At 32.0% G+C, this 15,375-nt stretch overlaps 1 protein-coding gene across 2 annotated transcripts in view; it reads left to right on the top strand.

Annotated features, from left to right (window-relative positions):
• Nucleotides 1–15,375, top strand: part of LOC107440179 (NACHT and WD repeat domain-containing protein 2) — a 38,542-nt gene that overhangs the window by 10,106 nt on the left and 13,061 nt on the right. For both annotated transcript variants that reach the window (XM_043042922.2, XM_043042923.2), the window contains exons 2-6: nt 2,572–2,675; nt 8,485–8,573; nt 10,172–10,288; nt 11,179–11,382; nt 12,855–12,999. In XM_043042922.2, coding sequence (XP_042898856.1) covers nt 2,572–2,675; nt 8,485–8,573; nt 10,172–10,288; nt 11,179–11,382; nt 12,855–12,999 — 659 coding nt within the window. The remainder of the gene's footprint in view (nt 1–2,571; nt 2,676–8,484; nt 8,574–10,171; nt 10,289–11,178; nt 11,383–12,854; nt 13,000–15,375) is intronic.

Below are 15,375 nucleotides of genomic sequence, written 5' to 3'. Positions count from 1 at the left end.
CTCACATCTGTCTTTAAATTGATAGATTTGCATAAAACTTAATTTATTATGCTCTTACTACTTTTAATTTGTCATGAGGGTCGTACGATTCAAGATTCTAGTCTCCATGATGCCTAACGAATTGCTGGTGGCGTCCAATATCCAAGTATTATTAATCTGCTTTTTTTCTTCTTTGAATATTATAGTTTAAAATAAATTAACAAATGATAAAGAATAAAAAAAAAAATTTCAAAAAAAATCTTCAAGGAAATTCTCAATATTTTCTCCCCCCCCTTCTCTCGGATGACGTCATCGTCAGCATTGGATTATGTCTTTCGATATTCAATTACAAATTTAATCAACTACAATACAAAATAAAAAACTACAATATGAAGTAAAAACTACATAAATAAGAAGAATTGAAAACAAACAGTGATTATATTGTAAAACTTTGAGAAAATATAAATGGATTGTTAAAGGTTGATTCTAAACCTTTATTAGCACCCTTGCAAAAGGAGCAACAGATCAATTTTATAAATTCAATAATGTCTCACCCTAAACCAGGGATGGCGAACCAACGGCACGCGTGCCCTAAATGGCACGCGATACAATATTTTGAGCACGCCACCTATCACAAAGTTCATTATGAAGCATATTAATAATTAAATTAAAATTCGCAATAAACAAACAAAAGAATAAGCAATTTTTAACCAAATAATTAACAATTAATGCCAAAAAAAAACAATTAATAAGCATAAAAAACAAGCTAACAATTAATAACTAGCAAAAAATTAACAGTAATGCTTGAACTAAAATCTTACAACCTAATATAAGTTATTTGTCATCTAATCTGCAACAACAGAAGTCACACTGATGTTACTTTAAGTTGAATTACGTGTATAACTGAAACATTGCAAAATGTATTATTTTTCATAGTAAATAAAGAGTTTTGAGTTGATAGTATTTAGTATTATTATTTTCCCAATAATCACGAAGTCAAAATTATTTGACGGCACGTCTATGACCTCATTAAACAATTGTTTAGAAAAAAATGGCACGCTGGTGCACAAAGGTTCGCCAGCCCTGCCCTAAACCATTATCGGTGACATGTTACCGGAGTTTCCCTGATTCCTGGGTGGAGTTCAAAACCACAAGGCTCCAGAGTTGAACATTAGTAGTTGTAAACTCAAAATTGGGTCGGCAGTATAACGACTGTTATAGAATAAAATATTTACTACCTCAACACCTCGACGGAAATATCTATCGTACTTTTTGAAAAGAGTGTTGACGGATCGTATGCTTGACATTCGAGCAGCTACACGTCGAAGCATGTCGTTTCAGCACGATGGAGCGCCGGCACATTTTAGCAACATTGTTTAGGAACATATTGCAACGTCGTTCGGGATCTGGGTTTTTGAACAGGCTAAACCACAAAATATAGCAAAATTTGTAACTTGTAACAATTACTTTGGATATTATATGCGATAATTGCACAAAATTTCGTAAACTTTAGTTTAAATATTTATGAAAATATGGACATTTTTATAAGAGACTAATTTTTTTTGTCTTAGCTTTTATTTTGCAGTAACTTTAAAAATATTTAATAAAATTAAAAAAAAAACATGTGTAGCAATTTAAAATTAATTACATAATTATTATTTTAAAATTCGAGTAAAATTTGTTTAAATCTGAGCAAGATATTAGAAATTAAAGTAATTCTTTTATAGTGTACATGCCCGGAAAAAAGTAAAAAATTTTTTTGCTTAATTTTGCAGTGAATTGTATTTCGCAAGTAAGGAAAACAGATACAGGATTTTAATGAAAACACAAGAATTTATTTAGATAATTTTCGAATGGATGACGAGCGAAAAGTTAACTCCATCGACGATCAGTCTTTCTGGTAGGGAAAATCTTGCAAAAAATCCGAAAATATCTCTATTTGGGGAAATCTTAGAAATTATTATTGGTTTATGAAATAGGTCGAGTGATTCCTACGAAGATTAAAGGGAAAAATGTCTTTACGTTTAATTATGCATATTTGAACCAAAAATAGATTTAAGAACAGGATGTGGCTTTTTAAAAGTATGAGTAAGTGTTTCGATTTGAATAATTAATNATTTTTATATATATATATATATATATATATATGTTAGAATCCTTGATCTTTGTTTAAAATAGAGTTAAAAAAAAGAATGCCTTAGAAGCCAAAAATTAATTACGAGTACTAAGTATGAAAAAAAAAAACGAAAATGTTCTAAAAATATTACGATTCATTTTTAGGAAGGTGAGACTTTAAAGCACCGAATATGTTTGATTGCCTGATGAAATTTAAAAGAGATGTTAAATGTTCAATTGACGGAAATATTTTTAATTTTCTACCGGCATTTAAACTGATTTTGAGGGCTTTGAACTAGCATCGCTCAATAATAATTCTACAGATTTTGATGTGATGTTTGTTTTTTTCATTTACTGAAATAGCAATTATTGACTCTTTTTTTAAAAAATAATTCTAAAAATATGCACCTTAAAAGTGGTGATTAAGAAGCACATTGTATGGGCATTTAAAATACCATGACGTTATTCTTTTTTTAGTATGGACGACAGAGCAATCGATGGTATATTCTTAGGTTGCCTCGACAATCTCCCACCTGTCAGTTCAAAGATTGTCAGAATATTCACCAGTTCCACCTTTACAGGTACTTTTGAAAAAAAAAATTTTTTAGTAATGTTGTGAAATTAAAAATCTAATTCCTTTCGCTACTGGTTTATGAGTCATTGCTATTTTGATGACTCAATAGAAGGTGATTATTTGAATGTTCAGTGTCTATTTCATGCAATGAATTGCGAGGCGGATTAAGAAACGAATTGCAATGGAGACAGGAACGGTTTTTCCGCAGCACAACCTATCTTTACTCTGTAATAACTCTGCGAGAACTGATTTTAATAGTTATTGATCTCCAAACCTAGTTCAAACGTACTTCAAAATGCAACAGAGGGTGATCAAATTCTCATTTTTGTTAAAAGTGGACAAAATACGTTCTTTTCCTTCATTTTTAAATGTTTCGTTGCACAGGGTGTAATGAAATTACTACCTTTAATATATTTTTTAGACCTTGTCAAAAATGAAACTGAAAAGTGTGTACGTAAGAGATTGCAAATTATAATTTAAACAGGAAAAAAAAATAGTGCGTGGAGTGGGATAGTGCGGAAGAAGTTAAATTTCGCAACCTGCGACGTTAATTGTAGAAGAATCAGCAGTCGTAGAAGGATCACTAGTTCTATTCAACGACTCTTTTTCCTGCTCCACTCGCTTCCGTGCTCTGTAATCACGGTAATATTGTGCATTTTTCCCTCGTGGACCTCTTGAACCAGTGGAAGTGCTTGTGGTTGCCTCATCGTCTCGCCCTGGAAAATGTATTTGCATTAATAATGTATGCGAATGCGTCATAATGTAATTTCAGAAGAGAAAACCTAACAATCAATTGATATTCACAAGAGACGTACCTTGACATAACCTTAAATCAGTCGCATTGTCCGTGGGATCGTTTTCAATCATTTTTTACAATTGTTATCCACTAAATTTGGAAATAAAAAATATAAAAAATTAAATTATATGTGTATTAAATTATATGTGTATCAAAAAAACTTAAAAAATATTTATAAAAAAACAATACGTTTATGACTTTTATTATTTTTATGCTAGTGAGATCCAAAACAATATGGAAATGAATGAGGAAAAACTGGATCCTACCACGTGATTTCCCGGCCAATAAAAATGTAGCGTTAAACGTTTAACGCAACCTTGTTGGAAGCCGCATAAGATGTATAACTTCAGAAACAATATCGAGGTTTCTCGAAGCCCTAGAGTCGAGTCTATCATGTATTTTTTAAAAACATGTTTGGATTCTTAACCTTCAAAATATTGGCGATCGAAATGGGCTGCAGGTGGCGTAGAGCAGAACTCTTTTCCTATGGCAACACTTCACATGCTTTCCCCATTAGCGTGTGGAAAGTCATAGAGGAAGGAAGTACGTTAGTTTCTCTCTTGATTTTCATATAGATTAAAATCTTTCAACTTGAAACACTATATGAAACTGAAAACTGCATTAAACATAGTTCTAAAGAAAAGTATCATGGAAATTTTAAAAAATATTTCGATTAAATAAAAAGGAAAAATGTTAAGAAAAGGGAAAATATCGTAGTACATTCCTATACAACTGAAAAGAGGAGGAGAGGGAAAGGAGAAGGGCTAAAGGCATGAAACCGGTCTCTCCCCAGATGGCGTATTCGAGTGTTGCGATCGCGAATAGGGTGAAGTAGCAATCTGGGAAATATGGTTCCCATAGTTTGATCAGGAGAGCGATCCAAAGTTCGGACCTCTTAATGTTAAATTTACTTTTTGAGTTTTAAGTCATATTTTTAGAACTAATTAAGCAATTAAAAAAAACTGCACCCACTCATAAAACCCGTTTAACCAAAGATAATTTAATGCAAGAAATAATTTTTAATAATTATTTATTGATTTTCATTATTTAACTTAATTGTGGATGAAAACATTTTAAATTATGAGGTACAAAATTTTTTATACCCTATTAATCTACATATTTTTTATTGCAAAGTTTCAGCAGTCGTTATCTTGCAGAAGCCGAGAAAAATTAATTATTTTAAAAAGAAAAATTGGTGACCGTGAAGAAATATTTAAATGGGGGATAACTTAAGAGAAACTTGACTATCATAGCGTAAAATTTCATGATTTGTAGGGCACTGGACCCATGTCCAAGAGCTCGTGGGTTCGACCCTCGCATGCCGAAGAATCCCCGTGTAGTAAATGGTGACTGATGCACGTTAAATCTGTCGAATCACAAAGTCCTCCATGTTCCCATTACAAATCAATACCTCTGGGGGTACTGATCCAGGAGTTTCCTTGTCTTCTGAATTGGATCAAAATTTCAAGCCTACTAAGTTGAACATCAGTAGTCGTAAACCCAAAAAAGAGCAATTCAAATATGGATATGAAATAACCGAATGCTATAATTACTATATAAAATTTTTAATCTGCTGTGGCGATAATTCTCGGTCTCTTTTTGGGCCGACGGTAATTTTTTCAAATTTTTGTCTATTTTGAGGTTCAGGAATCCAAATATTTAAAAAAAAAATATATGTTTTTTCAAAGAAAGTGCATTTTGGTGTCTGATTTTGCAACTTGATTAATAGATCATACTAATATTTGTTGTTGTTGTTCATTAAAGTTGCACTAGAGCTACACAATGGGCTATTGGCGACGGTCTGAGAAACATCCCTGAGGATGATCCGAAGACATGCCATCACAATTTTGATCCTCTGCAGAGGGGATGGCACCTCCGCTTCGGTAGACCGACAACCTGCATGCAAAGACGAGCACTTTGCGGTAGAACAGTTTAACGAGGACCAATACCGCACACCTTCGGTCCCTACGCAGACTGATCCAAGAGGTCACCCACCCTCACACTGACCGCAGCCAGTGATGCTTGACTTCGGTGATCTGCTGGATACCGTGTCTTAACGATCAGTCCATTGCGGGGCACTAATATTTGAAGTCACCCCCCCAGAAACCGTTAAGATTGATACTTAGAACGTGAAAATCAGATCATTAGATCTAAAGTTATTAAAGCTGATACCTTTTTTTTTTTTTGGCTCACTATAACTAGCTGCATTTATACTATGTGTAATCTTAAATGTATTGTGATCGATTGCAGATTACATTAATTTTAAGAGAATATTGTAAGAGTGTCTGAATTTTAATTTCATAATAAAAATACTAAACTTTTGTTAAGCGAGAACAGATAGTGGAAGTTAACATAAAAGCTTGCTGTTTGTCGCCAACATAATCTACTTCACCGATTCCTGCTTGAGTCGAAATTCTTTCTTTACTAACTATTAGTCTGGTTAACGTGAGGGGTTATATTTACCGACTATGTCATCCTTCATTTATCAAAAGGCACCTCTAGAAGGAATCAAGTTGACATGACTTATGTAGAAGTAAATTGGTATTGAATGTTTGTAGAGGTAGTTATGCCACATTACCCATCTTTCCAGAATTTTATCTGTGATCAGATTCGATGAACGAATACTACTAGTTGATGAATGCTGTTTATTTATTTTTTCTTAATTGACTGGGAAAATTGTATTTACTTCACCAGATTCTTGACCTCTAATTTGTGAGCAAATCAACTGTTTAATGTGAAACATCCATCGATTAAATCAAAAGGTAATAAATGGTAGATGGAGATTGACAAAACTTAAATCCCTCCATCCATCTTCCAAATTTTACCTCAAGCTTCATTTAATTTAACATGTCTTACATACTAGTGAATTGGTATTAAATATTTGTAGTGGTAGTTTAGCCACAATTCCTGTCAACTCTAATTAACTCCAACAGATGGCGCCTTATAAAACCAATGTGTTTAATATTCCATTGCCTTTTCTCAGCAAAATTCTTAAAAAGACAACAATGCTGTTTGCTAAAGGATTTCATCAGCAAAATAGATTTGTCAAACAACAACACAATCAAAAGTCAAATTCATCAGCAAAAAAAAAAAAAAAATAAAGAAAGAAAAAGAAAGGGAAAAAAAAGAAAAGAAGAAGCTAATCATCATTGCAAATCAGAAGCGAAACTATAGCTCTCGATCATTGAGAAGGTCATATTAGATCCAATGACTATGTTCTCGGCAAAGTTTGAAATCCGGCATTCTATAGAATGCCTAGGCATTGTATACAATGCCTATAACTAGCCGGTAATGTATGAAACGATTTATATTTCACACATTTCCTAGACATTCTATAATAGAATGCCAAATGAGAAACCGGCAAAGTGTAAAAATACATCTTCGATTCGTTTCGTAATGTAATGAAATGTAATTCAAAATGTTATTCAAGCCGGCCAGTTTTTGCAACAAATATTGTAAAAATAGAACTCAAACATTTCGTATCTTACTTTAGTTATCATAATACCATTGTAAATGCTATAGATTTGGATATTTCTCCACTCGAAAATGATAATTAAAAGATGCGGTCAATTGTGAATTGTAAGCAATGTTAATAAAGTTTGTCTTAAAGAAACAATATGATTTCACTAAAAATCAATTTCTACCCCTTCCTATTTTCATTTCCACATTACGAAGTTTCACTTCTTCCACGCGGAGGGACTCCACGCACTATTTGTTTTTTTTTTTAAATGGCACTCTCATTATTTTTTCAGAATAACATTTTTATTTTTGAGAAATGCACATCATTTACATAATAACCTCATCAGAAAGTTTTTTTTTCATACTTTGCCTAAATAGCATTTGTTTTTCTATTGAATGCCTAGGTATTATATACAATGCCTAGGGTAAGTATGTAATGCTTCTCATATTTTATACCTTGCCTAAAAGCATCCGGCATTGTATACAATGCCTAGGCATTCTATAGAAAAAGGGTAGCTAACAAGAAGAACAAATCAAATTGACTTATTTAAGAATAAAACAAATTCTACTGTTGATCCTTGTATTTGGCATCAATTTATCACCAAGTAAATTTCATTTTAACAAAATCAAAATGATTATTAAAATGAAATGTTATTAATGATTCAAAATAGTAATTCATTTGAATCCACATGTTAATGTTTCCGTTTGAAAACAAGATTTATATACATTGTACTGTACTGTTTAATCTATATAAAGCAAGAAACGTAAAAGAATAGTTTTGATTTTTGAACAGTGAAAGAAACAAGAGAATATAATAAATGAAGAGGATGTATGATCAATTAAATTTAAATTTTTCATAACAACCTCTATCAAGTTACTTATAGCCTTTATCCTCTCTGAATTAGTTTACGGATCAATTTGATTAATTTTTGCTCAAAGATAAGATTGTGGCGTAACTACCACTACAAATATTAAATACCAAATCACTAGTATATAAAACATGGTAACTTGAAACCATCACGAGGTACCTTTTGATAGATGAAGGTTGACATAGTCGATAATTGAATCCCATCAGCTGAAGGTTCAGATTTAATATTTAAGGTATAAGAAGATAGGAAATAATATCAACTTTTCCAACAATGTGGAGGGTTGACTGAATGCGAGCTTCTCAAAACCAGAAGACATTTAGAAATTTTCTGGTGTATCCTTCCGCGTATGTTATGCCTACGAGGCGATGTGTGAACAAGCTTAATATTCTAGGAAGTTTTATGAATGTGATTTATGTTTAAATTTAAGCGTACTTTTCATAAGAGATTCCGGATATTTATAAATTCTAACTGGTTGTCCAAAAACAAATTTAAGAAAACTAATATCATAAAATTAATGAACTGTAAGGTTAGCCGTGTTTTTAGTTTTATCCCTTATTTGGCCATATTTGAGTAAAATATCACCTTCAGTTATGTTCTCACGTTAGTGAGTTCAGCGCCCTGCGTACCAGGCTATCCCGGCCTAGATAAACTTGTAAAATTTATTCATTAAAATATTACTTGTTTCTCTAAAGATATGTCAATGGAAAGAAATGCATTGATGGAAGAAGTTTATCCACGAATTAAAGACTTTTGCCGAGAGAAACACGGCCTGGAATTTCAGGTAAAATATATGTCACGACTTTTAAGAACTATATATATATATATACTTGTTGACTAATTTAAATTAATACTTACTACATAGTAAATATATTAAATATATTTTGCAAAATCAAACAAATACAAGCAGAATAATATTTTTTTTTAAAAATTAAATTTACTCTGAGAATTACTAAAAATAAGTAGCCAAAGTTTTTTTTTCTTTTATCACATAAGTTGTAGCATAGAGACATTAAAAAATAGCACACTCATGGAAACAAATTTTTAACGGCGTTAGCAATCGAATTTCAACTAAAAGCAAAATGAAGAAAAACAGGGAAAATAAACAAAGAATGGGAAAATATCACTACTGTCTGGTAATCACGAGATGAGTTCCCAACATGAGACGTGTTGGTGGCGATCGCTATAGAAACAGACTGGTCTATTTATTCAGTGAATCTAGTGTTTTGGTTAGTCATCGCGCTGAAAAAAATATTGTATTTGGTCTATTAAAACAACTTCACTCACAACAAAGTCTAAGGCCGTCTACTGTTACGGAAACAAGAAATGGAGCATTGCAAAGAGAATCATAGTCACCAACAGTGCTCTAAGCGAAGGGCAAAAGAAGTTCTTCACATAAATAAACTATAGTTCCCGCCGGACGGCAGATTTTTGCCTGATATCTGCCACCCCAACTACTTCGCGAAATGGGCTAGCCTTTCAATGAGAGTGCATCTCGTAATTGTTAGACAGTATAACACTCCATTCTCCAATTTCGTGTTGAACCTTGAGGGAATTATTGCTATTTTCTTTCATGTATTATCATTTGAAGAAATGCTATGCGTTAAGTTTAGATGTTCCTATTTTTACAAATTCTAATAAGGCGTGCCCGTATTTATGCAGGAAATCTTTATAACTTCTTATTATCTTCGTCGCCTCAAAACGAGAAATATTTATGTCATTCAACTTCAGTATTTTCAAGCAATAAATTCTCATATGAAGTCTTGTCATTTTGAGAAATAGCATATGAGGGTCGATAGATACTGAAATTACAAGGTATTTTCAAGTTGCTCCAAAAATGTCCAATGACGAATGTCCAACCGCAAAGGAAAATGGAAGAAGTTCGAAATGTGCGAGCAGATTGGTTATTCCAATCTAGTTTCAAAATTAATAAAAAAGTTTCTCTATAGATGGCGATACTGACTGTTAAATAATAATAAAAGGTTTTCAGAATAACCATTGTTTGCAGAGCATTAACGTGGCGCAGTTAGAAGATAAAATTAACAGACACTCGCGCAAATATTTCAGCTGCGATGGTCTGACAAGCAGGAAAAAACATTAAAATTTGTTTTCCAAGCCAGTAGCGCTATCTGTTGAGGATTTTTGCAACTAATTTTGAAAATGCATCGGAAATAACTCTTTGGATATTTAAAATGAGGCTAGAAAACTGTATATTTTTTTTTATCTACTTCCATTTTTCTTTAATTCATTTAATAGAGTCATATTGACTAAGTCTCAATGACGATATTTATCACCAGTTTCGAGAATCCAGTTATCCAGTTTTACTTTTTTATTATTAACTATTTTCTCCCTTCGTTGTATTTATCTTTTTATTGTGTTTAGGTTGTTGATATGCGTTGGGGTGTGAGAGATGAAGCGACTGACGATCACATGACTACAGATTTATGCATGCGAGAAATCGAAAATTGTCAGCGCTTATCCATGGGTCCCAACTTTGTGGTAAGTGATAATCATCATTAACACTTAAATAGTTAGTGCAGTGAGTGGACTGAGTCCAAAAACTTTCAAAAAATAAATAAACGGTGCATGATAGTTACAAGAAGGCCTAAATGTAATAAAATTGCATTTCAGATCCATTCGAAATTTCGAGTCATATTGTAGGTCAAGTCGATTAAGTGATCCAAATTTTTTATCATAAAAACTACGTGTTTGCTAAATGGAGTTTATTTTGAGTTTCAGAAAGTTTTAAGTGAGCCATGAAAAGTTGACAGTTTGATATTTAGATTGTTTAAAAGCTAGATAGTAGAAGCTTTTAAAAGCTAGAAGCTGTTTAAAAGCTAGAAGCTAGATCTATAAAAAAAATTCAACAGCAGGATTATTTTTTTTTACTTGTTGTTGTCGTGTCTATGCATACAGTACTAGTGCAAAGATTATAGTCCTCCGAAAGTCTTGATAACAAGATTTGCAAGTTCTGGAGCCCGATGGCCATGGATGGAGAATTTCGATGGGAGGTGCTCCAAGTTGAAAGAGGGAGCCGATAATGGAATGACAGTGAAAAACATGGTCTGGAGTTAGTTGCAAATGAGGACAGTACTTGCAGATGGGATAGGATTGGTGCGTGAGATCTTCATGCCTTTGAAATGTCTAGTACGTAGCCTAGCTATTGTAGAGGAGAGGTTTCTTGGGCAGTTTAGATCGGGGATTGTTGCCTTGCTAAAAAGCTGGTTGTATATCCTTCGTCTGGCGACAGCAGTTTTTTTTTTACTTACCAGGAAAGAATTCATTCCATCAAATTCAGTTTAAATTGTAAGTTGCAGTATTTAATTTTTTCATCGTTCTTTGCGTATAAAACATTTCCTTCCAAACATTTTTAATTCAATTTTTTACAGACATTCCTAGGACAAAAATATGGCTATAGGCCGATACCAACGATAATTGATGGCAAAGAGTTCCGCATGATACACGATACACTAGGTCTTATGAACCAGGATGTATCGCTTTTGGACAGGTGGTACAGAGAGGATACGAATGCTGTACCTTCAGTGTTCGTCCTTCAGCCAATCAGTTCTGTCTTGGTGAACTTCAACAATAAGGTATTTAAGATTATCTTTAGTTATGCTAACTAATATCGATGGATTGTTATATGTAAATTTTCTCTTTTGAGATATCTGAAGAACTTAATCTAGAATAATGTGTAATGTGTATTTCAGTGACTTCTTTTTTAAAATTAGTATTAAACTAGATCGAAAACTAAATGACTTTTTTCGAACTCTATTAAAATCTTCCTTTCTCTTGGAAGAATAAATAAATTTCTAATTTTAATGTTATCTATGGAAGTATTTTTTACCGCTATGGTTAATAAACTCAGAAACTAAAGTATTTATGACTAAACGTGAGGATATCTTTCTACTCAGCTCTTCAATTTAAATTTATATTTTACTGTTTGATTGGGGAAATAAAATGACAAGCCACATTTTCAAATTCTTTAGGAGAGCAAAGCATTAGATTTAAAAATTTCATGATTGTCACGTTAGCACTAAGCATTAAAGACGCTTCTTTAGGTTATGCATTATCTTGTGGAACTTTAATTTTTCAAAATTTATTTTCAGAAAATCTATTTTAAGGGGGCCCCTAATCATTGGGGGCCCCAGGCCATAGCCTAGTCTGGCTTAGTGGGTAATCCAGCCCTGGCACTAAGACAAATGGTACTTAAGAAATTAGTGCACATGAGAATGGTTACCACCACATGGGATCATTTAACAAATTGCTTGACTTTTTTTATTTATTGAAACCAGGTTTGAGTTAAAAAGAATGAGGTTTTAATCAGTTGATACAGAAAAGAAAAGTGACGGAGTTTGATCAAAGAGATATTTTCCGATGATTTTCAGCACAATTTTCAATAACGGAAAATTAAACTTTACAATTTTATGAGAAACACTAATGATACAGCTTAATAATGAAAGTTATTCTTAATGGTGCTTTTTAAACCTTCTTAACTCTGAGAAAATTAAAATAAAACCACAGTTTGATTGCTTTTAACTTGAAGCAAAAATAACATTTTATATCATGTATTAAATATCCCTCGATATCTGTAAAACAGACAAATATTAAAAATATTTTTAAACTTTAATAAAAATATTTTTAAAAAGAACATCAATTTGGCGAGATTTAGATTAAAATCACTAAAATCAATTAATATTTTTCAATCTTTGAATATTTTAATAACATTATTTACTGCAGTGTCGCTGTAACTTTTCAAATATTAAAAAAATTAAATTATGAACGGTTTTAATTTTCATAAATCTGCAGATCTCCTTTTTGTCATATTTTGCACCATTTTAATGATCAGGAAATAGGAAGATATCCAAAGATGTGCAAAACTTTATTTAACAGTCATAAATACCTATTATCATCTCATAGTTATAAAAAGAATATTGAAACATTATTTTACGTGAAGATAGAACCTTCGAAGACGTGCAAACGTTTTTTTTTTCTAAAATGTTGGGGTTGGGTAATGAATGAAACGTTTATTTTTTATTTTGAAATTTTATGACATTGTGTGCAGAGAGCCCCAAAGCTTCAAGCACAGGATCAAGCCACCTGGTGGGATACGCTGGAAAAATTACAGAAAATGCTGCGAAAGGCTGCAAGTACATTATATATTTCCAAACGCATTGACCATGATGCAATGCACAATTACATGATGTCTGGTAAGTAAAAAAATAATAACATTCTTATTAATGCTCTTTTATATTCTTTCAGTACATTTTATGGGAATGTTAATTTGTTTATTTTTATTAGCTAATTTTCATGTCAATAACGGTGAAATCTTTCAATCGAAATTTCGACTTCTTAATCTCAAGTGCAACTCTTAATCTAAAAACCATTAAAATCTCAATAGTTTTCTGACAGCTAAGACAAGAATTTATTGCACTATTACTGCTAAAACTAATTAAAATTATCATAAAAATTCTGACTACTTAGAGTGCTCAAATCTCATATTGAAATCTGTGCCAAATTCGTTGTATACTTCTACTGAAAATTTCTGCAACGTCCTTTGAAAGTGATATGCTCCTGAACTTTATGTTTTAGGTCTGACAAAAATAAAATTATATCTTGTTTTAACCAAAGAAGCTCGTTATTATTTTTATTGTTATTATACTTATTTTCTCGAAGATGAAATAGGATACATCTAATGGAAATTTCGAACATTTTTCGACTAGTTAAGTTAATAATCTAATATTGGATCTGTAATCTGTAAGAAATAGTCTGTAATATTTTTAAATCTTTAATTAATCTGTACTGAATCTATAAGTCTGATGACAGTGAAAGTTTCAATCATTGTCAGAACTTATTTTTGCTTCGAACAGAATTTATCTTCTAATATAATTCAGACCACTTTCAGACTAACGAGAACACTCGAAAGCCGACCGGCCTGTGTAGGGGGCAGGGAACTGTCCTCGCATCAGAAAAGTCCTGAGTTCGAATCCCGGGCAAGGCATGGATGTTTCTTTCTCTCTCTCTGTATGTTCCATGTCCTTTCTCCTTTGTGTGTGAATGTGACCCGTCCTATAAACGGGTTGTGGTTGTGTGAAGGGCGTGGCAGAAGTCGAATTCCTAGCCCTAGATGGCAGCACTGAAAAACAGGAACAATCTCACCCCCACTGCCTAAACAGGCATACGACAAAAAAAAAAAAGAACACTCGAGCCTCCTGGGACACGAGCTGTCACCCTTTGACGCAGGATTTCTATTAAACATACTTTTTTCACATTATTTCGCATTTATTTAGGTCGAAATAAGTGGAAAATATTATATCATTTGTTATTATAGCTGTAATATTTTAATAATTTATTGTTATGAAATACAGTATGAAACACCGGTGTCTTTTTTCTGCGTCATAGGTAAAATCTTCCAAACACAGCTTACTTTCAAACATTAATTTTCCAAATTTATAGTTATTTAGATATAAGAAACAGCTAGTCGTCATTGAAGTTTTGTTAATTTACAATTATTGAATTTGAAAAAAAAAAAAATCTTTTTTTTTCAATTTTACATTTTAGTATAAATATCATTTTAATAACCTAACACATTTTCTTAGTAACTATTAAGCTGTTAATAAAAAAAAATAGCAAAATATATTTTTGCTTGTAATTTGGGAGCCAGAAAAAATGTATAAAAGGGACACCGTTATGCCGTCTGCGTCAAAGGGTTAAATAATTCAGAAATATGATTTTACTTAGAAATATCTATCTTACGAGGAGGTAAACTCTTCAATACAGTAAAATATTTTTAAAAAATCAACCAAACTTAATTAGTTTTTTTCAAAATTACTACATAAAAAATAATAAATATTAGTTTTTGACATTTTTTTTATTGTGGGATATTTTTGTTGTGCAGTTCTTATGATTTTCATCACAAAATAAAACCAGCTAGACACAAATAATTAGATATCATACACCATAAAACAGTCCTTAATATGACAATCCCTAATATAACAGTCAACCATAAAACAGTCCTTAATATAACACCATATAACAGTCCCTCTAACTAACAGGGATAAATCCAAGTTGACAATTGCTTTGTAGAAGCGCATACAAATAGAAAAAGAAATTAAAAATATTACTTTTTCAGTGATAAAATTATGCCAAATGTTGTCAAATTATGCCAAAATGTTAGAGTAAAATAATGCAAGGATTAACAAAATAATGCCAGGATAAACCAAAATTATGCCAAGTGATAAAATTATGCCAAAATGTTAGAGTAAAATAAAAATTTGAATCGTTTTACGTCGTCCATTAAAATCCCGAGATCACTTTGATCAGTTCACAAGTTAACTGGAGCTTCATGCTGAAAAAACAATACAAATTTATTCTGTTTTCGATAGTTTCAGCAGAATTTATTATGCTATGTTTTCATTTTAAAAAGAATTTGTCATCAATCAATTAGACCACATTTCTGCTAGTTAGAGCTCTCAAATTTCAACTGGAGCTTCTTGCCTGCTGACAACATAATGCTGCAAACAGATTTGCCTCCCTCTTATCGATGGTGGAAATTTCGACTACTTTTCAACGTCAGACGTAGACAA

This window comes from Parasteatoda tepidariorum, chromosome 7 (assembly GCF_043381705.1).
Source record: "Parasteatoda tepidariorum isolate YZ-2023 chromosome 7, CAS_Ptep_4.0, whole genome shotgun sequence".
NCBI lineage: Eukaryota > Metazoa > Arthropoda > Arachnida > Araneae > Theridiidae > Parasteatoda > Parasteatoda tepidariorum.
The sequence above is the reverse complement of the archived record's forward strand: the minus strand, read 5'-3'. Positions and strand labels throughout refer to the sequence as shown.